The sequence below is a fragment of the Anabas testudineus genome, chromosome 14 (genome assembly GCF_900324465.2).
Source record: "Anabas testudineus chromosome 14, fAnaTes1.2, whole genome shotgun sequence".
NCBI lineage: Eukaryota > Metazoa > Chordata > Actinopteri > Anabantiformes > Anabantidae > Anabas > Anabas testudineus.
The window spans coordinates 508,086-535,228 of NC_046623.1; the positions used below are offsets into that span (position 1 = coordinate 508,086).

At 38.5% G+C, this 27,143-nt stretch overlaps 2 protein-coding genes across 6 annotated transcripts; one reads left to right on the forward strand and one right to left on the reverse strand.

The window, feature by feature from the left end:
- The first annotated feature begins 280 nt into the window (after nt 1–280).
- On the forward strand, nt 281–8,547 carry LOC113169200 (CLOCK-interacting pacemaker-like). 5 transcript variants are annotated; one of them, XM_026370401.1, is made up of 5 exons: nt 281–465; nt 642–823; nt 3,399–3,606; nt 4,033–4,217; nt 5,849–8,547. In XM_026370401.1, exons 3-5 carry the CDS (start codon nt 3,408–3,410, stop codon nt 7,178–7,180), a joined length of 1,716 nt encoding a protein of 571 aa, XP_026226186.1. In that variant the 5' UTR covers nt 281–465; nt 642–823; nt 3,399–3,407; the 3' UTR covers nt 7,181–8,547. The 5 variants fall into 5 exon arrangements, with proteins under 5 accessions (XP_026226186.1, XP_026226185.1, XP_026226187.1 ...); XM_026370400.1 differs by lacking the exon at nt 642–823 and having other exon boundaries at nt 5,849–7,228; nt 7,804–8,547; XM_026370402.1 differs by lacking the exon at nt 642–823 and having other exon boundaries at nt 5,849–7,228; nt 7,856–8,547.
- Nucleotides 8,548–12,234: 3,687 nt separating this feature from the next.
- On the reverse strand, nt 12,235–25,650 carry LOC113169202 (A-kinase anchor protein 9-like). Its single transcript, XM_026370405.2, has 2 exons — nt 25,398–25,650; nt 12,235–21,766 (listed from the first exon to the last, which is right to left on the reverse strand). The coding sequence occupies exons 1-2, from the start codon at nt 25,557–25,559 to the stop codon at nt 12,746–12,748; spliced, it is 9,183 nt and encodes a 3,060-aa protein (XP_026226190.2). The 5' UTR covers nt 25,560–25,650; the 3' UTR covers nt 12,235–12,745.
- Nucleotides 25,651–27,143: the final 1,493 nt, after the last annotated feature.

Genomic DNA, 27,143 nt, shown 5'->3' on the forward strand with positions numbered 1-27,143 from the left:
AAATGGTGCAAAATGGTGTTTTACCGTATACAAGGCATCATCATCCTGAGTTGATCGTTTCCATGAGTAGTTTTAATATTTACAACAGCAGTTAAAAGCACCATAGAACCAAATACATCTGCTCACATGGACCCTTGACGTCACCATGTGAACACGTGTTTCGGCACGGGATTTGCCAAATCGCTGCCGTTACGTCACCGTCGAGCTGCTGAGCGCGCGGACACACTCATTAATATTTCTAGACGCGGGGCGGGGCTACGCAAATGAACATCATGGAGGCTTTCGGTGCAAGATCAGGCCGGCTGTGTTTCCGAGAGCAGGACGCTGCGGTGAAAAGCGGCTTCACCAGGCGTCACTTTAAGTATTTGTAAATAGTTAGGGGGCAAGAAACGTATTTTCTTAATGTGCGGGTGCTGTGCTTCACAGAGGTAACTGTCCTTTATCCCGTGAATGAAGTACTGACAGGTGAGTAAACTGTTCACAGACTGTTCGGAACCATGTCCGGTGAGCTCTGTTCAAAAAGAGCTTGTCCTACGTGCATTTTAATTGAAGTCTGCTCGGTTTTGTTGTGCGTTGTTTATTGTATTGCTGTGTATAGAGAACGTCATACATGAGTTGTTATGTGTTTTCTGATGGAGCAGTGGAGGCAGCGTATTACATAACAGGGTCGGGGTGGGACTGTTAAGTCTGCCAGGACCACTTTATCAAGTTCTCCTCCTGCTGCTGCCACATGTGCGTGCTATTTATGCAGGAGGGTGAGGCACAACGCATGACACAGTCACTGTCAGGTTCATGAATGGACTGACTGTTATTAACCTATCAGGTCAGTCATTTGCAATTATGCTTTACTTTCATATTTCTGTTGTCAAGGCTTTGTACGGTGCAGGGTTCACAGTGACCTAAATGGAAGTTTTGTCTATCACTTATAAAATAGATTGTGCTCATATTATTTTTTGTTTCTATTCAGTTTCTCTTAGAATATTTCATATATATTGTTTGATTTTATTTTTAAACTTTAACTAAACTTTGTGTGTTCTTACTTCACTAATGCACTAATCCAGTTGTTCAGTTATATCCGGTCTTTCCTATCCGAGAAATTCAGTTAGTTCACATCTTGTTAAGTAGTTTGACCAAACTAGCTGATCCTTGAAAACTAAATCCTAGATCCTTAATATTAATAAGAGCTGCAATAGTCAAGACATGAAAAAATTAAAGCTTGCATTCATTTTGCACATGGCTCTTACAACAATTCTTTACAACCATATTTTCAAAAAATAAATCAGAATGCAATGAAATGCAAATAATTTAATACCTACATTTGATTTAAAATAGAACAAGACAACAAATCAAATGTTGAAACTGACTAATTTGATTGTGTGATTTGATAATGTTAATTTGAGGTCAGCAACATGCTTCAGAAAAGCTGGGACAGGGTCTCGTTTACCCACCGATGTAGGATTTCAGCTGCACAGCAGTTTGGTGCCTCTTCCGTTGTATTTAAGTCTGGTTTCAGGGTGTGATAGGACTGCAGACAGGTCAGTTTCGCACCCGGGTCTTTTTTATTAATGAGCCGTAATACATGCAGATTGTGCTTTTGGCATTGTCCTGCTGAAATAAGCAAGGCCTTCTCTGAAAAAGATGTCATATGGACATACAAACCCTGTTTGCATCATTCAGCATTATTGGAGCCTTCACAGATGTGTAAGTTACTCATGCTGTACGCACTGATGCAGCCCAACACCATCGCAAATGCAGACTTTTGAACTGTGCACTGATAGGCGGATTTTTCCCATTCCTCTTTAGACCAGTGTTTGCTGTGTCCATGATTTCCCCAAAAAAATTCAGATTTTCTCAGACCACGGAACAGCTTTCCACTTTGGTACAGTCCACTTTAAATGAGCTTCGACATTTCTGGTACTTGTTTATACATGTTTTCTCTTTGCAAGTCTATTTGATCTATCTGATCACGGTTAACATTACTGTTCATTAGCCCTAAATATCATGTTAAGCTCATGTGTGTGTGTATATATATATATATATATATATATATATATATATATATATATATATATATATATATATATATATATATATATATATATATATATATATATAGTTAGTTAGTTTTAGTTCTAAATACTCATCGTAACAGCCAACTGCTGGATCTGAGGCAGTTGTATGGCCGACAAACTGAGAGTAATAGTAATACTAAAAGAAGTTCCAAATCCAAAGTATGTCCTTTTGAGCGTCAAGCATTTATGAGAAGTGAGTGAGTGAAAAACTAAAAGAGTTAAGGTTCTTCCTATCTCAGCTCTCAGCTCCCAGAGTAGTTTACAGGAGCAGGTTCCAATGTCAGTTTCTGCATTACACAAAAGACGCACCATTCGTTGTATTGTATTTAATTTATTAAATGGATTTGACCATTGTAATTTCATGATTATACAGTATGGCTAAATTGAAACTGCAGGTCTTAACACTCAATTCTGATGTTTTTTTGTGTCTTTTCACATTAACTATGTAACTCACTATTGGTAAAATGGGACATATGTCCTTGAAATGACCTGCATGTGCAGAAGAACAATAGCTTGATGTCATATGCAGTACATTGACCCCATTTCGCCATTTCTTTGGAAATATTTGCAACCAAGCCTGATTTTTTTCGTGTCTCCACTGACTACCTCCATCACTGGCGTCAACCATGTTTGTTGTTATCCAAGCTCCCGTCAATGCAGAGTTATAATGTCTGTCAGTGTTGTGAATGTCGGATAAAATGTTACCTGACTGTTCAGCCTGAGGTGGCATTGGAAAACATTTGATGCTATCTGATTTAGGACCGCATATAAAAGCAGTAATCAGCCACAATATTATAACAACCAGTAGGACACCTGAGCTGAAGAGTTGGGAAAATTTGAGACTTTGTAAACTTTGTCAGCCTTCCGTCATTTTTGGGAATGTAGGATCTCTGCCCAATGAAATGGAGAGGTTAACTACTCTGATCAAGCACCAGAAAGTGGATCAGGACATGGGTGAATAAATTACTTTTTGACTGACATTTAATTGGTGGTTTCCAGTTTGTGACAGGCAGACAAAAGAATTTGCAAAAACAACCAGCTTTTCAGATGATAGGCAAACCATTGGCTCCTGAGAGATCATAGACTCCTTTGATCATACACAAATCACATTTGGTCACCAGGTTATTACTGTGTGTGTTTTCAGGTAATGCTTCTGTTGTTTTACAGTGGTATTATGATGATGATTCTGATAATTTGTGATTCATCGAAATGCTTAGGTAGCCAGTAAACATGAGCTCCAGCAGCATGAGAGCAAAAGTACGTCTTTAAGATTAACAGGATTTGCAGCTCAGTACTAAACATTTGCTTGCTTGCTTTTATTTACAGAGTTGAGGAATGCCAAAGGAACAAGGGCATTTTGGGGAGTGGTCTGCTTGTAGCAATTCAAAGAATGCCAAGGATAAGAACAACAGTGTTACCATGCGTGTGTCCCAAGGTGGCACCCAAACGAAGCAATCTGGAGTGGGTGACATGAGCAACCACATGCTGTGCTGTGACTCTGAGAAGGAATCTGAAAAAGATTCAGGATACTCAGGTGAGTAAAGGTTAATGTGGATATTTACCCCAAGAAAAGCCTACAGATTATGTTTATTAATTTATTCTGTGTCTCTTTCTTTCAGTTTTTTTCTCTTTCCATGATGTCAGTGCTGTTATTCATATATCATCTAATATTATTTTCAAAAGGCTTAAACAATATCAGAAGAGAAAGGACAATTTTCCCAATTATCTGCAATAGAAAAGTTTATGAATAAATCAACAGGTGACCAGCAAACAGTTTTAGGACCTTTATGGAGAGGGAATGTGTGCAAATGAATGTTGTATGATGCAACTGAGGCACAACCTGTTTTTAAGAAAACAAAAACATCTATGCTTTGTCTATTTTTACAGTATGTTTTGTTGATATATTTCTTTCCTCTGTCATCTTTGTGTTCTCTTACTCTTGGTTGCCCCTCGCTGTCAGAGGCTGGCTCAGACTCTGTGCACACTGATGCAGACGACCAACGCAGCAGTGTGAGCGAACCTCACAGGGAAAGCAGCAAAAGCTCAAACAACAACAACAATGTTGTGAATGCTACGGGCCACAACATGCTTTCTTTCGAGGAGCTCCCCCCCATTTACTTCATCAAAAACCTTGTGGTGAAGCCGGTGAGATATTCAGTTACACGTAATAACTTGCACTTTAAGGCATCTACTTATGTAGCTACATAATACACAGACAATAAATCAGTTTTAAAATACATGTAGTCACCAGTCACAACTCCACATCTTAATGCTTTCCGATATTAATTGAAAATTTCAATTGACTTAATTGACAATACTCTACTTACGCCACCATTAGATTTGTTGCTTTGGCAATGCCATTATGACCATAGATGGGTTTATTTCTTTGTTTTTTTAATAGAATACAACCAGAAAACAGAAAATATGTTCACAGTATCAAAAAGACAAACACATTAGAGTAAAACAGCACCTGTACACCTGTATGCAGTGCGCTGCTACCTCGGTAGAATCTGGAGAGGTCAGAGAGATGAGGTGTTTGTCAAAGTTTCTTCTTTGAGAGGCCATCAAGGTCCTGGCACAGCATTTGGCATCTTCTTCTGGATGCTAAGTTAAGTCTTATAAAGAAGCTTGTTCAGGAATGTGGAATGAGAACAGCATAGTGTTTCTCTTCCACAAACTAGTGTTTCTAGTTGTAAAAACTGAGAAATACATAAACAGTATATGGCTATCATCGCATTGATAAAAAAAATCTAAAGGTGGTCTTAGACTTTTGCACAGTACTGTATATGCATTGCTGTCTTATTAACTAAATATAACTACTGATTTTACAGGCCAAATGACATTATATGACATAATATGTCATTATATGTCACAAATGCTTCATAATTACATACAGCTAACAAACAAATTCTGGGTGTAGACACAAACTCTCCCAAAATATATTGCTGTTCTTTAGTGCATTAGGGCTGCATCTAACAAATGCTGACCATTTCATTGTTAATTAATTTGAATGATTTGGTCTAGTAAATGTTCAAAAGTTTACTGTCTAATTCAAGTGTCTTGTTTTTATCCAACTAAAGTTTTGTCCAAAACCTGAACACCTTCTGTTTACTATAATATAAAACATCAACAGGCTCCAACTTTTAGGAAGCTGGGATAAGAGAATGTTTGGCCTTTCTTCTAGAAAAATGACTTAAGCTCTTCTTCTGATGACAGCAGTGATAGTAAATCAAAACAGTGTTTTAAATACTATGAAAATTGTAAGAAAAATAAATGCATGGTATGGTATGAAAAGGTGATTTACAGTTAAATTTATTTTAATAACTTTATCTTTTAACATTTTTGACTTTAGTGGAGAGAGAGGTAATTTTACCATTTTATACAGGTTCTGTATTCTCTGATGGAGTATATTATAATATGTGTGAAATTATTACATAGTAACTGATTATAAACTGTATTTTGTTAGAATGATAACTGAATTTAAATGTCAAATACCACAAAGACCCACACCAGCTCCCACATACCTCCAAACGGGCTATAAACACAATCACAGCCACAACAAATCTCAGGTCATTGTAGAACTCCCTGGGAGACTTCATTAAATTATGTCGTTTGGTTTTTATATTTTTTCAAATATGGTTGCCTCAGCTAATTCAGTGCCTCACTGCTTATCTGTTTGTGACTTTAACCTCCTCTCCATCTTTTGCTCCTTTCTTTGCTCTTGTCTCTAATTGCTGCTCATATAAAACCCTGCTCACAACCTCCTGGTGGTATAGTCTAGACCAGAACAGCTTCTGCATGGCCAGGTGGCGTGGGGCAGAGATTGGCACAGCCTTATCAGTGCCAAAGCACCCACCCAGCTCTTACTGATCCAACAGTCAACATTGCCTGCTTGTTCCACTTCCACCCAAACCCCTACATCCAGTCTAGCTGCATCACAAGGTCCAGCTAAGAAAGGAGGCAGCTACAGCAACCTGAATCGAAACAGCAAGAAGTCGTACCTGCCTATCCTGAATTCTTATCCACGAATTGCCCCCCACCCCAGAAAGGAGAGTCATGGGGGCAAGGGTACTACATGGGTGGAGGGGGTTAAGTACAGTGGAAGTGAGGGCCACAGCCAGAGCAAGAGAGCGTGCATTGAAGAAGAGAAGAAGGAGGCTTTATCTATCACCAGCCACCTCCTGAAGCCCCAACAGCAGAAAGACAGTAGAGTCCATTCCTATTTGCAGTATAAAGGCAGAGGAGAGGACAGCTCCAGTTCATCTCACGGTTCGTTACCCAGCCACACGTTCTCTGCCACCCAAAACAAGACTCACTACTGCCAACAAAGTTTGAATTCTCACAATGTGAGCTCACCCTCTATCTCCAGCTCCCAGACACCTTCACCACCTTTTTGCTCTGACTCGCCATCATCCTCCTCTCCTCCCTCTTTATCACCCTCTTCCTCCACGGCTCACAGCCCATATCGTTTGACACCGGACAGCTCATCCACACGCCAGCGTCGTTTTCTCAACACAGCCGAGATCCTGAACCAGTCAGGTCTGCTGGCCATAACCCTGCGCACTAAGGAACTGCTGAAGCAGAATGCAGCCACAGAGAGAGAAATCACCCAGCTCCGTCAGCACACTCATCTCCTGTGCCAGATAGCTCAAGCCAACCAGAATGGGTGCAATGAAGTCTCAGACAGCCTCAGAAATCTCCTCCAGGTCATGACTGAGTCAGGTTCCTACACCAACTTAGAATTAAGTCAAGTGAAAGCAGTTAGCAGCAGCCACCAGAATAGTGAGACAAGAAACGAGGGAGAGAATGAGAAGGATAACCAAATAAGAACTACTAAGACACAAACAAATACAAACACACTGCAGGTGGTGTCTTTACAGAACATAGATGATGGAGCGTTACCACCTTCTCCGTTGTTTGCGCCCTCACCAGACACAGACGAACCAGAGCAAGCTGATAGCCTTCTGAGCTCCATGTCCACTTCTCTCTCTATTCCTTTTCTGAGGTCAGTCCCCGAACACGGACGCAGACAAGCAGTTTTGGAAAAAGACCTAAGTGATCTTTCTATGTTGCCAGAAAGCACAACATACAATAATTATCACCTCTAGCTTCTTGGGAAAGAAAACATGGATCTTGCACTCTCCTTAGCAATACAGGTGGGTGTTAGTTGAATGAGTTAACATGTCTGTTGCAATATTTACAGCTGAATATTACTGGTTAAAAAGGGTAGAATTATGTCTTATAGATTTGCACTGAATATATACCTAAACAACTGATAATTGTGAGTCAAAGATTAGCATCAGCCAGTTCATTTGTCATCTGTCATCTATTTATGCTGTGATTTAGTTGGTCACATTCACGGTTAGTGATATGGATGGCCACTAATTAGTAGTAGTTCATGTTTCCATATCTCATCACACAATATGCTACCACAGACATAAATGTGAACTGTGGAGCACTTTTTATTACTTTGACACAAAAATTTAATTGTCCCAATTTAATTAAGGTGAATTTGTATCAGGGGCACATATACATGAATGGAAAGTAAACTTTGGTGTGACTACACCATTAGGGCACTTGTAACCCCAAAATCGTTCTTTGATCCAAATAACATTTTATAAAATACTATTATAATAAAAGAAATTTAAAAAGAGCCTGTAAAACTGACTTTCAAAAAAGTTCAGTCTTTCAGTGTTTTATTATTTTTTTATGTATGTTTCATACTTTCCAGAGCCCGGACAAGTGAGTTTTATTTATTTTTCTTTTTTTGACACTGTCACAAGGCAGAATCTATGGACTGTGAAAAAATGCCAAGGAGGGGCCTACCAGGGAGACAATAATGTGCCACCATGAATCAGGTGAACAGTTTTTCATTAAAGTGACTCTGAGTCTGGGACTTTTTTTCTGTATATATCAATGGATATCAAATCAAATACAATAAAAAAAAAAAAAAACACAATTGAATTTTGAGAAACAAACGACATGTTGTAAATGAAAATAAACGCATAATGTATGAATGGATCATGTGAGCAAATTCAATATTTTTTTTCAAGTTCAGTTTTTTTTTGTACAGAATCCTTTGTTTCAGGTTTTAGGCCTGTAATACTATAGGCATGTTTTTTGTCACATTTGAATGACAGATCTATGAATGTGTTTAGTGATGATGATGTGGTAGAGGGATGTTAAACTGATTATCAGTGATTGCTTGTGATCTCTTTAGACATTCTTCCTGACAGATGAAATGGTCCTGTAAAAAAATGTCCACATTTATCATAATCCATAGTCACATTTTGTTACTCCTATAAGCAGCAATAACAGGCGCAAGGGGAAATTTAAGGATACATAGAGCTCACTGTCAGCATTTGGAGGAAGTAAATTAACTACAACATGTAACTGGTATTCAAGATTTAAAAAAAACTTTATTAATCCCAGAAGGAAATTGTTTTGCCTCATTACAGTTGTTCTCAACACAGAAAGAAAGAAAGGGAACCACAACCAGGAAAGATCCACACTAACATAAATACACAAAAACATCAATACAGGAAACTTAATATATGTACAGAATATGTAAAATAGATGAATGAAAATGGGTCAATATTTATAGGCCATGGTGGAATGACAGCAATTATAAGACACAAACAACGATATCAGTTTTGTTACCCTTTTAATATTCATTGACAACCATAACTACATATTTATTACTGTAACTGTGAAGACAGAGGTAATCTAATGTTAAGGAAGTACTTAACACCAAACCACATTTTTGTCATAAACACAACAAAGTAGGTTTTGTGCCTACACATAACCAAACCAGGACAATTTCACAACTTTAAATGTTCTAATAAGCAAGTAACTACTATGCTTCAGTGGTTTGGGATAAACAGCTTAAGCCTATATGGTCATTAAGGTCATTATTCTCATTAAGGCTTTAGCAGGAGAGGACTGTGGATGCTGACATTGCACACTTTTATTATTACGCGTTGGTTTATACTGTGTTAGTAATAGATTTCAGAATCACGCTTAGATTGTAGATGTTTTATTTCTGTCTGTTGAGTCAGTGAGGTATATGGCAAAATAAATGGAATCTCTTCACACCTTAAACAATAAATCTGCTGTCAATCAAAAACACGTGTTGAGTTTGTGTCTTTTATCTTGTTATTGCTATTTTTGGCTGTTCAGTGCTAAAATACAAGCATGTGATACCTGCAGTTGAAATGCTAAGAAGCACAGGAAATATCTTGTTCCTTTCTAAATCTGGACCTAAATCTAAAGAACTTGGTTTGGAAAAATTATGCTAAATGCAAACATTCATTATAGCAGACTGCACTTTTACGTATTTTGGGGCATAAACAACATAAGCACGTCTTTTTGATTGACCTGTTGGACAGAAAGTACAGATAATATAAAGTTGTGAAGTGCTATTTCTACATTTGAAGTTTCTGCTGCTGACTTTGATAAGAATCAAAATGATAGAAACATTACAAATATGATCTGGAAGTTGAGTCATGGCAACTGGACTTCCTTCTTGTTAGGCCGAATTGTTTTACTGCGAGATTCCAGGTGACTTCTTCCTAGGAGAGCTGGACAGGGTTTTAGAAGGTCAAAAGATCTGGTGCTCTAGTCCTGATCTCGAAGGACCCCAGGACAACATCCGTCGTCTCATTAGGAGCATTGTCAGTCATGCATACAAACATGTGGGGGCTATAAAAGCTACTGAGTACCATTCTGAGTTGCTGTAATAAAATGTGAGTAAGCGGACTAACCTGAAACACAATTTTTTCACTTCAGTTTTTTGATTGAGTGTGTTTAAATTCAGCCCTCTTTATGTATGTTGGTATTTCATTTACATCAAATAATGTGACATCTTTTTTTTATTCCTAACACATTACCCAGTCTGTATCACTATAGATATAGATATAGCATTATTTTTTGAGATCTAATGTGTTTCTTACAATTTTTTTGAGCAGTGTACTCATTATACAGCATTCAAAATATGACGGCTCACAGGACAAAAGCTCATTCAACAGTAGGTGGCACTGTTGTCCATTTTTAAAAAGCTATAAAACTAAGATTCAAACTGGATTTAAAGGCAGACTTCATTGTTTTCATTACATTGTTTTCACATTCTTCTTGCTGTCCATCCGGTGTGCACACTCACTCTGATGGTCAGAAAAGTAGAAAACTAAGAAAAAAAGAAAACGGTGAGCTGTGCCTGTGCTTTGCACTCTGCTGCCACTGTTTCCAGAGTAAGTCTGCTGCAGCCAGGAAAACCAATGCGGGATTGCTAATGTTCCGCCTATGCCGTTGGCAGTGTTTGGACCGAGCCTGAGCAGGTATTAGGTCCCTGACACTTGAAAATTCAAGCGCAAACTTTAAATGGACCATTGGGGGCCATTAGGGAGTGTTTCTATAAAACCAGAAAATGGATGTAGTCCACTACTCACATACTTGGTGTGTGTCTACATGCACCAGAGAGTCATTAAAATGTACGAAATTTACCAAAAAATTGATTTTGCATAACATGGGCATATATCAAAACCTGAAGCCTTTTCCATTGTATATCTCTCAATTTAGTAAGCAATAGTAATTATTGTATTGTATTAATATATTAGGGTATTAGTATTAATTATAATAATAATAATAATATTGATGTGCTGAGAACCAACATCTCATCTTCTTCTTTAGAGGGCCAACCGGTTTCTTGTAGAGCCCATTTACTTATCAGCACTTTTATATGCTGAACTGACATATGTATTCACTGGTCCTAGACCATCAAACCAACACTTTTTTGTATTATTAGTACTGGATGCCTTGTTGTGCTGGATAGTTTTGCTTTTTCAAGTGGAGTGTGTGTTTTTATCAGTATTATATATAATTAGGGTGTAGTATACTCTTCTTGATTGGGTATCACCAACACTTTTAGAAATGTGTTCAATGTGGTTTCATATCTACACATCATATTTTTCTTTCAGTAGAATTGGGTCTGAATTCTTATGGGTTAAAATAACCGTCTCTACTGGTTGCTGTGATTAGTTATTGTTTGCCAACCTTAGCCAAACCTCAATGCGTCAATGCTTAGGCATTACCTTTTGAGGAGAAAACTTGCAAACTCTCAGCCAACCATAACCTATTCCAACTAGGGAGGTCTCTTTCCACAACACTAATTTTACTCATGTTGTCACGTTTTGTCTATACATTGAGTCACACAAATTATACAACAGAACAGCAAACAGTCAATTGAGACCTGAACACACACAATTATAATTCTGCAAGATGACAACTATCTCTCATGAGTCTTTGTGGCCTATTAGAAATCTAGTACAGAGAGTTATTCTTTTAAATTTGTTTCTAATGACACTGCATAACTTAAAATGACTCTTGTGAAGCATTCCTTTTGCCCTTGTGAGATAGTGCACCTGACTTTTATTTTAGAGAGCCAGATAGGATGTTCCGGTGTGGAATTTATTTAGAGATGGGAACCAGCTGCACTGTTGCAACTGCTTTGATGATCATGCTTTGATGATGAGGAACTGATTTGTTACGTCTTTAGTTACTGACAGAACAACATCTCCCTCCCATCTGAAATCCATAAAAAGAACTGTATGTGCTAGATACTTCATGTTTTGCTGCTGTGCTGAGGAGTGCATGCTCCCTTGGGCAAGAGAAAATAAACTACTGCATTATTAAATCTCATCGGTGGTCCTGAGAAGTTTGTTTCAGAAATGTTCCTATCATGGCCAGTCCCACCTGGGATGCTACAATATATTACATATTAATGCTTTAATAATTTTTTTGTGAAAATCAAATAGCCAACTATGGTCTCCCTCATTCCTTATTTTTGTTTTTGCTGCTGTTCTGCAGCATAAAACAAGCAACCAATAGCTAAAGACAAGGCGATCATTACTGGATCATACATGGAGCCTAAAAGGGTTTATTAAACATCAACTTTAATTTTTCATGAATGGTTAAACTACCCTTGTTTTACTTTGTAAACAAGTTGATAATGAATTTAGGAAACACTAAGAGAGGGATAATGCAATGGTAAACTGTAGACTGTAAATGATCTTACTGTGAGGCCCGCTATCAATAGATTGTCTGTTATTAAATACCTTATGTTATAATGGCTTATGATATAAGTAAAAAAAAACTCTGAACTGAAATGTTTAGGGTGTTATGGATCATTTTATTTGATAAAAGAAAGCTTTATTCAAAGAATAAATTACTTAACATGTGTTTTAGTACAGAAAAGTAGAAGAAAGATGAAAGTAATTTTGTCATTTTCATTATAAATTAATTATTTAAAAGGAGAGAAAGAAAGCAAACCAAATTCATAAAAACATACCTTCAATATTCTATATAATTAGTGGATTTCTTTAAGTCTTTAACTAGGAACTGTAAGCTAAAACCTAAGCACTTGCTTTAAAATGGTCCGTGTAAACTAAACCAATTTTTTTCATACATGCAAACAAATACGGTCTAATAGCAAGTAAAAGTAAAACATTTTACACATTTTTAAATTACAACATAAACAAAACCTCCTTAAAGCTTGGATCTTGAATCTTGAGGGTTATAATTGTGTTACAATTGGTTAAAATAAAAACGCAAAAGCAGAGCAGAAATTCTTAAATATGTGCCAGAAACACACTAAGTTGATCATGACACAGACCTGTTACTCATTGCTCATCCAGGCACACTTGCTTACAGCAGATACAGCAAGGACAGCAGCAACTATAGCAGTAATGCTGGAGCTGAGAGAGGAGCCCACTGGTTGTCCCTAGAGCTGCTTGATTTTCTTCTACCTTTATCTGCTCTTGATATGTTTCAGTAGAAGCTTCTTGTGTTACCTGTGCAGTTTCATTCTGGTTTGTGGTTGTATCAACTTTGATTGTTTGATTAACTTTGTAGCTAGTTATCAGTATCCTAGACATTTGTTCTTTGATGTGGAGTTTCTCAAGCTCATGAAGCATATTAACTTTTAGCTGTTGGAGCTCTGTGTATTTTTCTTGAAGTGTTTTGCAGTCTCTCTCCCAGTCACTTTTAAATGTTGTGTTCATGTGTGGTCTTTCTCCCTGCTTTATTTTCTCTAATGGTTCTTTTTCTTTTTCTTTTTGTAACCACGTTCTCCTAACAAATTGATTGATAACCTTTAGTCTTTTCTCCAGGTTGTTTCTCATTTCACGACCCCTGCTCTTCATCTGATCAATCTCTTTCCGTTCCATTTTAGTCTTCTTCCACATCTTTCGCAAACAATCTCTTCTCAATATTTTATCATCTCTAAGGCTGTCTTGCTCCACTGTGGGTTCGAACAGCATGCATATTGATTGCTTTTTTTGTTTCTGCAGGATATCAGAGTGAGAACTCAATTTTTCTTTAAGTTCATCCAGATCTTGGTGCTTCTGTTCCAACACACTGACCAGTTTCTCTACATCTTCATTGTGTTTTTCCAGTCTCAAATGTTTGTTTTTCACATCATCAGCCATCCTTTCATTCAACTGCTGAAGTTTGATTCTTAGATTATTTAGGGACTCTTCTTTCTTCATCAACTGATCTGCTTTTCTTTTTAGATCAGATGTTTGCCCTTCCTCCTTTTCCTTTTCAGTCAGAAGCATTTCTCTGTCCTTCTCCATGTCTGTCCGTAGCTGACTGAGTTGTTCTCTTTCTGCACTGATGTTCTCCATAGCAGCTTCAACCTCTTCTGTCTTTTTGTTGAGATCTCTCCTCAAAAGTCCCAGTTCTTCCCGTTCTGCAAGTAAACTGCTCTGACTTGACTCCAGATCTTGGGCTTGTCTTTTCATATCTTCCTCTTTGAGTTGTAGTTCTCTGTGGTTTAAGTAAATCATGTTCATGAACTTCTGAAGTTTGTCTCTTGCTGTGTCAACCTGTATGGTCAGACTTTGAATCCAGGGTTTCACATTGTACATCTCATCCAACAGAATGTCTACATGTTCTTTTGTATTTTCTAGTTCAGTCGCTGTGACTTCCAACTTGTCTTTTTCTTTCCTCATGTTTTCCTCAAATATCTGGATTTGTTCCTGGATGTTTGACGCCCTATCCTCCAACTCCACTTTCTTTCGAGTCATCACATTTTTGTCTCTTTCCAAATGATCTCTGTCTTCATTTAGTTCATTCTTCAATATTTCAATTTCTTGTTTTTCCAAGAAAAGGTCTTGGCTCAGTTGGTTTCTGAAACCCTCTTGCTGCCTGACCATGTCCTTTATCATGCATATTGATTGCTCCTTTTGTTTCTGCAGGATATCAGAGTGAGAACTCAATTTTTCTTTAAGTTCATCCAGATCTTGGTGCTTCTGTTCCAACACACTGAGCAGTTTCTCTACATCTTCGTTGTGTTTTTCCAGTCTCAAATGTTTGTTTTTCACATCATCAGCCATCCTTTCATTCAACTGCTGAAGTTTGAATCTCAGATTATTTAGGGACTCTTCTTTCTTCATCGACTGATCTGCTTTTCTTTTTAGATCAGATGTTTGCCCTTCCACCTTTTCCTTTTCAATCCGAAGCATTTCTCTGTCCTTCTCCATGTCTGTCCGTAGCTGACTGAGTTGTTCTCTTTCTGCACTGATGTTCTCCATAGCAGCTTCAACCTCTTCTGTCTTTTTGTTGAGATCTCTCCTCAAAAGTCCCAGTTCTTCCCGTTCTGCAAGTAAACTGCTCTGACTTGACTCCAGATCTTGGGCTTGTCTTTTCATATCTTCCTCTTTGAGTTGTAGTTCTCTGTGGTTTAAGTAAATCATGTTCATGAACTTCTGAAGTTTGTCTCTTGCTGTGTCAACCTGTATGGTCAGACTTTGAATCCAGGGTTTCACATTGTACATCTCATCCAACAGAATGTCTACATGTTCTTTTGTATTTTCTAGTTCAGTTGCTGTGACTTCCAACTTGTCATTCTCTTTCCTCATGTTTTCCTCAAATATATGGATTTGTTCCTGGATGTTTGACGCCCTATCCTCCAACTCCACTTTCTTTTGAGTCATCACATTTTTGTCTCTTTCCAAATGATCTCTGTCTTCATTCAGTTCATGCTTCAATATTTCAATTTCTTGTTTTTCCAAGAAAAGGTCTTGGGTCAGTTGGTTTCTGAAACCCTCTTGCTGCCTGACCATGTCCTTTATCATGCATATTGATTGCTCCTTTTGTTTCTGCAGGATATCAGAGTGAGAACTAAATTTTTCTTTAAGTTCATCCAGATCTTGGTGCTTCTGTTCCAACACACTGACCAGTTTCTCTACATCTTCGTTGTGCTTTTCCAGTCTCAAATGTTTGTTTTTCACATCATCAGCCATCCTTTCATTCAACTGCTGAAGTTTGAATCTCAGATTATTTAGGGACTCTTCTTTCTTCATCAACTGATCTGCTTTTCTTTTTAGATCAGATGTTTGCCCTTCCACCTTTTCCTTTTCAGTCAGAAGCATTTCTCTGTCCTTCTCCATGTCTGTCCGTAGCTGACTGAGTTGTTCTCTTTCTGCACTGATGTTCTCCATAGCAGCTTCAACCTCTTCTGTCTTTTTGTTGAGATCTCTCCTCAAAAGTCCCAGTTCTTCCCGTTCTGCAAGTAAACTGCTCTGACTTGACTCCAGATCTTGGGCTTGTCTTTTCATATCTTCCTCTTTGAGTTGTAGTTCTCTGTGGTTTAAGTAAATCATGTTCATGAACTTCTGAAGTTTGTCTCTTGCTGTGTCAACCTGTATGGTCAGACTTTGAATCCAGGGTTTCACATTGTACATCTCATCCAACAGAATGTCTACATGTTCTTTTGTATTTTCTAGTTCAGTCGCTGTGACTTCCAACTTGTCTTTTTCTTTCCTCATGTTTTCCTCAAATATCTGGATTTGTTCCTGGATGTTTGACGCCCTATCCTCCAACTCCACTTTCTTTTGAGTCATCACATTTTTGTCTCTTTCCAAATGATCTCTGTCTTCATTCAGTTCATGCTTCAATATTTCAATTTCTTGTTTTTCCAAGAAAAGGTCTTGGGTCAGTTGGTTTCTGAAACCCTCTTGCTGCCTGACCATGTCCTTTATCATGCATATTGATTGCTCCTTTTGTTTCTGCAGGATATCAGAGTGAGAACTCAATTTTTCTTTAAGTTCATCCAGATCTTGGTGCTTCTGTTCCAACACACTGACCAGTTTCTCTACATCTTCGTTGTGCTTTTCCAGTCTCAAATGTTTGTTTTTCACATCATCAGCCATCCTTTCATTCAACTGCTGAAGTTTGAATCTCAGATTATTTAGGGACTCTTCTTTCTTCATCAACTGATCTGCTTTTCTTTTTAGATCAGATGTTTGCCCTTCCACCTTTTCCTTTTCAATCCGAAGCATTTCTCTGTCCTTCTCCATGTCTGTCCGTAGCTGACTGAGTTGTTCTCTTTCTGCACTGATGTTCTCCATAGCAGCTTCAACCTCTTCTGTCTTTTTGTTGAGATCTCTCCTCAAAAGTCCCAGTTCTTCCCGTTCTGCAAGTAAACTGCTCTGACTTGACTCCAGATCTTGGGCTTGTCTTTTCATATCTTCCTCTTTGAGTTGTAGTTCTCTGTGGTTTAAGTAAATCATGTTCATGAACTTCTGAAGTTTGTCTCTTGCTGTGTCAACCTGTATGGTCAGACTTTGAATCCAGGGTTTCACATTGTACATCTCATCCAACAGAATGTCTACATGTTCTTTTGTATTTTCTAGTTCAGTCGCTGTGACTTCCAACTTGTCTTTTTCTTTCCTCATGTTTTCCTCAAATATCTGGATTTGTTCCTGGATGTTTGACGCCCTATCCTCCAACTCCACTTTCTTTTGAGTCATCACATTTTTGTCTCTTTCCAAATGATCTCTGTCTTCATTCAGTTCATGCTTCAATATTTCAATTTCTTGTTTTTCCAAGAAAAGGTCTTGGGTCAGTTGGTTTCTGAAACCCTCTTGCTGCCTGACCATGTCCTTTATCATGCATATTGATTGCTCCTTTTGTTTCTGCAGGATATCAGAGTGAGAACTCAATTTTTCTTTAAGTTCATCCAGATCTTGGTGCTTCTGTTCCAACACACTGACCAGTTTCTCTACATCTTCGTTGTGCTTTTCCAGTCTCAAATGTTTGTTTTTCACATCATCAGCCATCCTTTCATTCAACTGCTGAAGTTTGAATCTCAGATTATTTAGGGACTCTTCTTTCTTCATCAACTGATCTGCTTTTCTTTTTAGATCAGATGTTTGCCCTTCCACCTTTTCCTTTTCAGTCAGAAGCATTTCTCTGTCCTTCTCCATGTCTGTCCGTAGCTGACTGAGTTGTTCTCTTTCTGCACTGATGTTCTCCATAGCAGCTTCAACCTCTTCTGTCTTTTTGTTGAGATCTCTCCTCAAAATTCCCAGTTCTTCCCGTTCTGCAAGTAAACTGCTCTGACTTGACTCCAGATCTTGGGCTTGTCTTTTCAAATCTTCCTCTTTGAGTTGTAGTTCTCTGTGGTTTAAGTAAATCATGTTCATGAACTTCTGAAGTTTGTCTCTTGCTGTGTCAACCTGTATGGTCAGACTTTGAATCCAGGGTTTCACATTGTACATCTCATCCAACAGAATGTCTACATGTTCTTTTGTATTTTCTAGTTCAGTTGCTGTGACTTCCAACTTGTCTTTTTCTTTCCTCATGTTTTCCTCAAATATATGGATTTGTTCCTGGATGTTTGACGCCCTATCCTCCAACTCCACTTTCTTTTGAGTCATCACATTTTTGTCTCTTTCCAAATGATCTCTGTCTTCATTCAGTTCATGCTTCAATATTTCAATTTCTTGTTTATCCAAGAAAAGGTCTTGGCTCAGTTGGTTTCTGAAACCCTCTTGCTGCCTGACCATGTCCTTTATCATGCATATTGATTGCTCCTTTTGTTTCTGCAGGATATCAGAGTGAGAACTCAATTTTTCTTTAAGTTCATCCAGATCTTGGTGCTTCTGTTCCAACACACTGACCAGTTTCTCTACATCTTCGTTGTGCTTTTCCAGTCTCAAATGTTTGTTTTTCACATCATCAGCCATCCTTTCATTCAACTGCTGAAGTTTGAATCTCAGATTATTTAGGGACTCTTCTTTCTTCATCAACTGATCTGCTTTTCTTTTTAGATCAGATGTTTGCCCTTCCACCTTTTCCTTTTCAGTCAGAAGCATTTCTCTGTCCTTCTCCATGTCTGTCCGTAGCTGACTGAGTTGTTCTCTTTCTGCACTGATGTTCTCCATAGCAGCTTCAACCTCTTCTGTCTTTTTGTTGAGATCTCTCCTCAAAAGTCCCAGTTCTTCCCGTTCTGCAAGTAAACTGCTCTGACTTGACTCCAGATCTTGGGCTTGTCTTTTCATATCTTCCTCTTTGAGTTGTAGTTCTCTGTGGTTTAAGTAAATCATGTTCATGAACTTCTGAAGTTTGTCTCTTGCTGTGTCAACCTGTATGGTCAGACTTTGAATCCAGGGTTTCACATTGTACATCTCATCCAACAGAATGTCTACATGTTCTTTTGTATTTTCTAGTTCAGTCGCTGTGACTTCCAACTTGTCTTTTTCTTTCCTCATGTTTTCCTCAAATATCTGGATTTGTTCCTGGATGTTTGACGCCCTATCCTCCAACTCCACTTTCTTTTGAGTCATCACATTTTTGTCTCTTTCCAAATGATCTCTGTCTTCATTCAGTTCATGCTTCAATATTTCAATTTCTTGTTTATCCAAGAAAAGGTCTTGGGTCAGTTGGTTTCTGAAACCCTCTTGCTGCCTGACCATGTCCTTTATCATGCATATTGATTGCTCCTTTTGTTTCTGCAGGATATCAGAGTGAGAACTCAATTTTTCTTTAAGTTCATCCAGATCTTGGTGCTTCTGTTCCAACACACTGACCAGTTTCTCTACATCTTCGTTGTGCTTTTCCAGTCTCAAATGTTTGTTTTTCACATCATCAGCCATCCTTTCATTCAACTGCTGAAGTTTGAATCTCAGATTATTTAGGGACTCTTCTTTCTTCATCAACTGATCTGCTTTTCTTTTTAGATCAGATATTTGCCCTTCCACCTTTTCCTTTTCAATCCGAAGCATTTCTCTGTCCTTCTCCATGTCTGTCCGTAGCTGACTGAGTTGTTCTCTTTCTGCACTGATGTTCTCCATAGCAGCTTCAACCTCTTCTGTCTTTTTGTTGAGATCTCTCCTCAAAATTCCCAGTTCTTCCCGTTCTGCAAGTAAACTGCTCTGACTTGACTCCAGATCTTGGGCTTGTCTTTTCAAATCTTCCTCTTTGAGTTGTAGTTCTCTGTGGTTTAAGTAAATCATGTTCATGAACTTCTGAAGTTTGTCTCTTGCTGTGTCAACCTGTATGGTCAGACTTTGAATCCAGGGTTTCACATTGTACATCTCATCCAACAGAATGTCTACATGTTCTTTTGTATTTTCTAGTTCAGTTGCTGTGACTTCCAACTTGTCTTTTTCTTTCCTCATGTTTTCCTCAAATATATGGATTTGTTCCTGGATGTTTGACGCCCTATCCTCCAACTCCACTTTCTTTTGAGTCATCACATTTTTGTCTCTTTCCAAATGATCTCTGTCTTCATTCAGTTCATTCTTCAATATTTCAATTTCTTGTTTTTCCAAGAAAAGGTCTTGGCTCAGTTGGTTTCTGAAACCCTCTTGCTGCCTGACCATGTCCTTTATCATGCATATTGATTGCTCCTTTTGTTTCTGCAGGATATCAGAGTGAGAACTCAATTTTTCTTTAAGTTCATCCAGATCTTGGTGCTTCTGTTCCAACACACTGACCAGTTTCTCTACATCTTCGTTGTGCTTTTCCAGTCTCAAATGTTTGTTTTTCACATCATCAGCCATCCTTTCATTCAACTGCTGAAGTTTGAATCTCAGATTATTTAGGGACTCTTCTTTCTTCATCAACTGATCTGCTTTTCTTTTTAGATCAGATGTTTGCCCTTCCACCTTTTCCTTTTCAGTCAGAAGCATTTCTCTGTCCTTCTCCATGTCTGTCCGTAGCTGACTGAGTTGTTCTCTTTCTGCACTGATGTTCTCCATAGCAGCTTCAACCTCTTCTGTCTTTTTGTTGAGATCTCTCCTCAAAAGTCCCAGTTCTTCCCGTTCTGCAAGTAAACTGCTCTGACTTGACTCCAGATCTTGGGCTTGTCTTTTCATATCTTCCTCTTTGAGTTGTAGTTCTCTGTGGTTTAAGTAAATCATGTTCATGAACTTCTGAAGTTTGTCTCTTGCTGTGTCAACCTGTATGGTCAGACTTTGAATCCAGGGTTTCACATTGTACATCTCATCCAACAGAATGTCTACATGTTCTTTTGTATTTTCTAGTTCAGTCGCTGTGACTTCCAACTTGTCTTTTTCTTTCCTCATGTTTTCCTCAAATATCTGGATTTGTTCCTGGATGTTTGACGCCCTATCCTCCAACTCCACTTTCTTTCGAGTCATCACATTTTTGTCTCTTTCCAAATGATCTCTGTCTTCATTTAGTTCATTCTTCAATATTTCAATTTCTTGTTTTTCCAAGAAAAGGTCTTGGGTCAGTTGGTTTCTGAAACCCTCTTGCTGCCTGACCATGTCCTTTATCATGCATATTGATTGCTCCTTTTGTTTCTGCAGGATATCAGAGTGAGAACTCAATTTTTCTTTAAGTTCATCCAGATCTTGGTGCTTCTGTTCCAACACACTGACCAGTTTCTCTACATCTTCGTTGTGCTTTTCCAGTCTCAAATGTTTGTTTTTCACATCATCAGCCATCCTTTCATTCAACTGCTGAAGTTTGAATCTCAGATTATTTAGGGACTCTTCTTTCTTCATCAACTGATCTGCTTTTCTTTTTAGATCAGATGTTTGCCCTTCCACCTTTTCCTTTTCAGTCAGAAGCGTTTCTCTGTCCTTCTCCATGTCTGTCCGTAGCTGACTGAGTTGTTCTCTTTCTGCACTGATGTTCTCCATAGCAGCTTCAACCTCTTCTGTCTTTTTGTTGAGATCTCTCCTCAAAAGTCCCAGTTCTTCCCGTTCTGCAAGTAAACTGCTCTGACTTGACTCCAGATCTTGGGCTTGTCTTTTCATATCTTCCTCTTTGAGTTGTAGTTCTCTGTGGTTTAAGTAAATCATGTTCATGAACTTCTGAAGTTTGTCTCTTGCTGTGTCAACCTGTATGGTCAGACTTTGAATCCAGGGTTTCACATTGTACATCTCATCCAACAGAATGTCTACATGTTCTTTTGTATTTTCTAGTTCAGTCGCTGTGACTTCCAACTTGTCTTTTTCTTTCCTCATGTTTTCCTCAAATATCTGGATTTGTTCCTGGATGTTTGACGCCCTATCCTCCAACTCCACTTTCTTTTGAGTCATCACATTTTTGTCTCTTTCCAAATGATCTCTGTCTTCATTCAGTTCATTCTTCAATATTTCAATTTCTTGTTTTTCCAAGAAAAGGTCTTGGGTCAGTTGGTTTCTGAAACCCTCTTGCTGCCTGACCATGTCCTTTATCATGCATATTGATTGCTCCTTTTGTTTCTGCAGGATATCAGAGTGAGAACTCAATTTTTCTTTAAGTTCATCCAGATCTTGGTGCTTCTGTTCCAACACACTGACCAGTTTCTCTACATCTTCGTTGTGCTTTTCCAGTCTCAAATGTTTGTTTTTCACATCATCAGCCATCCTTTCATTCAACTGCTGAAGTTTGATTCTTAGATTAGGGACTCTTCTTTCTTCATCAACTGATCTGCTTTTCTTTTTAGATCAGATGTTTGCCCTTCCACCTTTTCCTTTTCAATCAGAAGCATTTCTCTGTCCTTCTCCATGTCTGTCCGTAGCTGACTGAGTTGTTCTCTTTCTGCACTGATGTTCTCCATAGCAGCTTCAACCTCTTCTGTCTTTTTGTTGAGATCTCTCCTCAAAAGTCCCAGTTCTTCCCGTTCTGCAAGTAAACTGCTCTGACTTGACTCCAGATCTTGGGCTTGTCTTTTCATATCTTCCTCTTTGAGTTGTAGTTCTCTGTGGTTTAAGTAAATCATGTTCATGAACTTCTGAAGTTTGTCTCTTGCTGTGTCAACCTGTATGGTCAGACTTTGAATCCAGGGTTTCACATTGTACATCTCATCCAACAGAATGTCTACATGTTCTTTTGTATTTTCTAGTTCAGTCGCTGTGACTTCCAACTTGTCTTTTTCTTTCCTCATGTTTTCCTCAAATATCTGGATTTGTTCCTGGATGTTTGACGCCCTATCCTCCAACTCCACTTTCTTTTGAGTCATCACATTTTTGTCTCTTTCCAAATGATCTCTGTCTTCATTCAGTTCATTCTTCAATATTTCAATTTCTTGTTTTTCCAAGAAAAGGTCTTGGGTCAGTTGGTTTCTGAAACCCTCTTGCTGCCTGACCATGTCCTTTATCATGCATATTGATTGCTCCTTTTGTTTCTGCAGGATATCAGAGTGAGAACTCAATTTTTCTTTAAGTTCATCCAGATCTTGGTGCTTCTGTTCCAACACACTGACCAGTTTCTCTACATCTTCGTTGTGCTTTTCCAGTCTCAAATGTTTGTTTTTCACATCATCAGCCATCCTTTCATTCAACTGCTGAAGTTTGATTCTCAGATTATTTAGGGACTCTTCTTTCTTCATCAACTGATCTGCTTTTCTTTTTAGATCAGATGTTTGCCCTTCCACCTTTTCCTTTTCAATCCGAAGCATTTCTCTGTCCTTCTCCATGTCTGTCCGTAGCTGACTGAGTTGTTCTCTTTCTGCACTGATGTTCTCCATAGCAGCTTCAACCTCTTCTGTCTTTTTGTTGAGATCTCTCCTCAAAAGTCCCAGTTCTTCCCGTTCTGCAAGTAAACTGCTCTGACTTGACTCCAGATCTTGGGCTTGTCTTTTCATATCTTCCTCTTTGAGTTGTAGTTCTCTGTGGTTTAAGTAAATCATGTTCATGAACTTCTGAAGTTTGTCTCTTGCTGTGTCAACCTGTATGGTCAGACTTTGAATCCAGGGTTTCACATTGTACATCTCATCCAACAGAATGTCTACATGTTCTTTTGTATTTTCTAGTTCAGTCGCTGTGACTTCCAACTTGTCTTTTTCTTTCCTCATGTTTTCCTCAAATATCTGGATTTGTTCCTGGATGTTTGACGCCCTATCCTCCAACTCCACTTTCTTTTGAGTCATCACATTTTTGTCTCTTTCCAAATGATCTCTGTCTTCATTCAGTTCATTCTTCAATATTTCAATTTCTTGTTTTTCCAAGAAAAGGTCTTGGGTCAGTTGGTTTCTGAAACCCTCTTGCTGCCTGACCATGTCCTTTATCATGCATATTGATTGCTCCTTTTGTTTCTGCAGGATATCAGAGTGAGAACTCAATTTTTCTTTAAGTTCATCCAGATCTTGGTGCTTCTGTTCCAACACACTGACCAGTTTCTCTACATCTTCGTTGTGCTTTTCCAGTCTCAAATGTTTGTTTTTCACATCATCAGCCATCCTTTCATTCAACTGCTGAAGTTTGATTCTCAGATTATTTAGGGACTCTTCTTTCTTCATCAACTGATCTGCTTTTCTTTTTAGATCAGATGTTTGCCCTTCCACCTTTTCCTTATCAATCAGAAGCATTTCTCTGTCCTTCTCCATGTCTGTCCGTAGCTGACTGAGTTGTTCTCTTTCTGCACTGATGTTCTCCATAGCAGCTTCAACCTCTTCTGTCTTTTTGTTGAGATCTCTCCTCAAAAGTCCCAGTTCTTCCCGTTCTGCAAGTAAACTGCTCTGACTTGACTCCAGATCTTGGGCTTGTCGTTTCATATCTTCCTCTTTGAGTTGTAGTTCTCTGTGGTTTAAGTAAATCATGTTCATGAACTTCTGAAGTTTGTCTCTTGCTGTGTCAACCTGTATGGTCAGACTTTGAATCCAGGGTTTCACATTGTACATCTCATCCAACAGAATGTCTACATGTTCTTTTGTATTTTCTAGTTCAGTTGCTGTGACTTCCAACTTGTCTTTTTCTTTCCTCATATTTTCCTCAAATATCTGGATTTGTTCCTGGATGTTTGACGCCCTATCCTCCAACTCCACTTTCTTTTGAGTCATCACATTTTTGTCTCTTTCCAAATGATCTCTGTCTTCATTCAGTTCATTCTTCAATATTTCAATTTCTTGTTTTTCCAAGAAAAGGTCTTGGGTCAGTTGGTTTCTGAAACCCTCTTGCTGCCTGACCATGTCCTTTATCATGCATATTGATTGCTCCTTTTGTTTCTGCAGGATATCAGAGTGAGAACTCAATTTTTCTTTAAGTTCATCCAGATCTTGGTGCTTCTGTTCCAACACACTGACCAGTTTCTCTACATCTTCGTTGTGTTTTTCCAGTCTCAAATGTTTGTTTTTCACATCATCAGCCATCCTTTCATTCAACTGCTGAAGTTTGATTCTTAGATTATTTAGGGACTCTTCTTTCTTCATCAACTGATCTGCTTTTCTTTTTAGATCAGATGTTTGCCCTTCCACCTTTTCCTTTTCAATCAGAAGCATTTCTCTGTCCTTCTCCATGTCTGTCCGTAGCTGACTGAGTTGTTCTCTTTCTGCACTGATGTTCTCCATAGCAGCTTCAACCTCTTCTGTCTTTTTGTTGAGATCTCTCCTCAAAAGTCCCAGTTCTTCCCGTTCTGCAAGTAAACTGCTCTGACTTGACTCCAGATCTTGGGCTTGTCTTTTCATATCTTCCTCTTTGAGTTGTAGTTCTCTGTGGTTTAAGTAAATCATGTTCATGAACTTCTGAAGTTTGTCTCTTGCTGTGTCAACCTGTATGGTCAGACTTTGAATCCAGGGTTTCACATTGTACATCTCATCCAACAGAATGTCTACATGTTCTTTTGTATTTTCTAGTTCAGTCGCTGTGACTTCCAACTTGTCTTTTTCTTTCCTCATGTTTTCCTCAAATATCTGGATTTGTTCCTGGATGTTTGACGCCCTATCCTCCAACTCCACTTTCTTTTGAGTCATCACATTTTTGTCTCTTTCCAAATGATCTCTGTCTTCATTCAGTTCATTCTTCAATATTTCAATTTCTTGTTTTTCCAAGAAAAGGTCTTGGGTCAGTTGGTTTCTGAAACCCTCTTGCTGCCTGACCATGTCCTTTATCATGCATATTGATTGCTCCTTTTGTTTCTGCAGGATATCAGAGTGAGAACTCAATTTTTCTTTAAGTTCATCCAGATCTTGGTGCTTCTGTTCCAACACACTGACCAGTTTCTCTACATCTTCGTTGTGTTTTTCCAGTCTCAAATGTTGTTTTTCACATCATCAGCCATCCTTTCATTCAACTGCTGAAGTTTGATTCTTAGATTATGTAGGGACTCTTCTTTCTTCATCAACTGATCTGCTTCTTTTAGATCAGATGTTTGCCCTTCCACCTTTTCCTTTTCAATCAGAAGCATTTCTCTGTCCTTCTCCATGTCTGTCCGTAGCTGACTGAGTTGTTCTCTTTCTGCACTGATGTTCTCCATAGCAGCTTCAACCTCTTCTGTCTTTTGTTGAGATCTCTCCTCAAAAGTCCCAGTTCTTCCCGTTCTGCAAGTAAACTGCTCTGACTTGACTCCAGATCTTGGGCTTGTCTTTTCATATCTTCCTCTTTGAGTTGTAGTTCTCTGTGGTTTAAGTAAATCATGTTCATGAACTTCTGAAGTTTGTCTCTTGCTGTGTCAACCTGTATGGTCAGACTTTGAATCCAGGGTTTCACATTGTACATCTCATCCAACAGAATGTCTACATGTTCTTTTGTATTTTCTAGTTCAGTCGCTGTGACTTCCAACTTGTCTTTTTCTTTCCTCATGTTTTCCTCAAATATCTGGATTTGTTCCTGGATGTTTGACGCCCTATCCTCCAACTCCACTTTCTTTTGAGTCATCACATTTTTGTCTCTTTCCAAATGATCTCTGTCTTCATTCAGTTCATTCTTCAATATTTCAATTTCTTGTTTTTCCAAGAAAAGGTCTTGGGTCAGTTGGTTTCTGAAACCCTCTTGCTGCCTGACCATGTCCTTTATCATGCATATTGATTGCTCCTTTTGTTTCTGCAGGATATCAGAGTGAGAACTCAATTTTTCTTTAAGTTCATCCAGATCTTGGTGCTTCTGTTCCAACACACTGACCAGTTTCTCTACATCTTCGTTGTGCTTTTCCAGTCTCAAATGTTTGTTTTTCACATCATCAGCCATCCTTTCATTCAACTGCTGAAGTTTGATTCTTAGATTATTTAGGGACTCTTCTTTCTTCATCAACTGATCTGCTTTTCTTTTTAGATCAGATGTTTGCCCTTCCACCTTTTCCTTTTCAATCCGAAGCATTTCTCTGTCCTTCTCCATGTCTGTCCGTAGCTGACTGAGTTGTTCTCTTTCTGCACTGATGTTCTCCATAGCAGCTTCAACCTCTTCTGTCTTTTTGTTGAGATCTCTCCTCAAAAGTCCCAGTTCTTCCCGTTCTGCAAGTAAACTGCTCTGACTTGACTCCAGATCTTGGGCTTGTCTTTTCATATCTTCCTCTTTGAGTTGTAGTTCTCTGTGGTTTAAGTAAATCATGTTCATGAACTTCTGAAGTTTGTCTCTTGCTGTGTCAACCTGTATGGTCAGACTTTGAATCCAGGGTTTCACATTGTACATCTCATCCAACAGAATGTCTACATGTTCTTTTGTATTTTCTAGTTCAGTCGCTGTGACTTCCAACTTGTCTTTTTCTTTCCTCATGTTTTCCTCAAATATCTGGATTTGTTCCTGGATGTTTGACGCCCTATCCTCCAACTCCACTTTCTTTTGAGTCATCACATTTTTGTCTCTTTCCAAATGATCTCTGTCTTCATTCAGTTCATTCTTCAATATTTCAATTTCTTGTTTTTCCAAGAAAAGGTCTTGGGTCAGTTGGTTTCTGAAACCCTCTTGCTGCCTGACCATGTCCTTTATCATGCATATTGATTGCTCCTTTTGTTTCTGCAGGATATCAGAGTGAGAACTCAATTTTTCTTTAAGTTCATCCAGATCTTGGTGCTTCTGTTCCAACACACTGACCAGTTTCTCTACATCTTCGTTGTGCTTTTCC

What these genes read in the sequence shown, in the direction of transcription:
- LOC113169202 (XM_026370405.2), bottom strand. Translation starts at nt 25,559, where the DNA reads ATGGAGAACATCAGTGCAGAAAGAGAACAACTCAGTCAGCTACGGACA. An exon ending in AAGAAGAGTCCCTACATAAT is followed by an intron (nt 21,767 to 25,397) that starts CTAAGAATCAAA and finishes AGAGTCCCTAAT; the next exon opens with CTAAGAATCAAACTTCAGCA.
- LOC113169200 (XM_026370401.1), top strand. Translation starts at nt 3,408, where the DNA reads ATGCCAAAGGAACAAGGGCATTTTGGGGAGTGGTCTGCTTGTAGCAAT. An exon ending in AAAAGATTCAGGATACTCAG is followed by an intron (nt 3,607 to 4,032) that starts GTGAGTAAAGGT and finishes CCTCGCTGTCAG; the next exon opens with AGGCTGGCTCAGACTCTGTG. An exon ending in AAAACCTTGTGGTGAAGCCG is followed by an intron (nt 4,218 to 5,848) that starts GTGAGATATTCA and finishes CTGGTGGTATAG; the next exon opens with TCTAGACCAGAACAGCTTCT.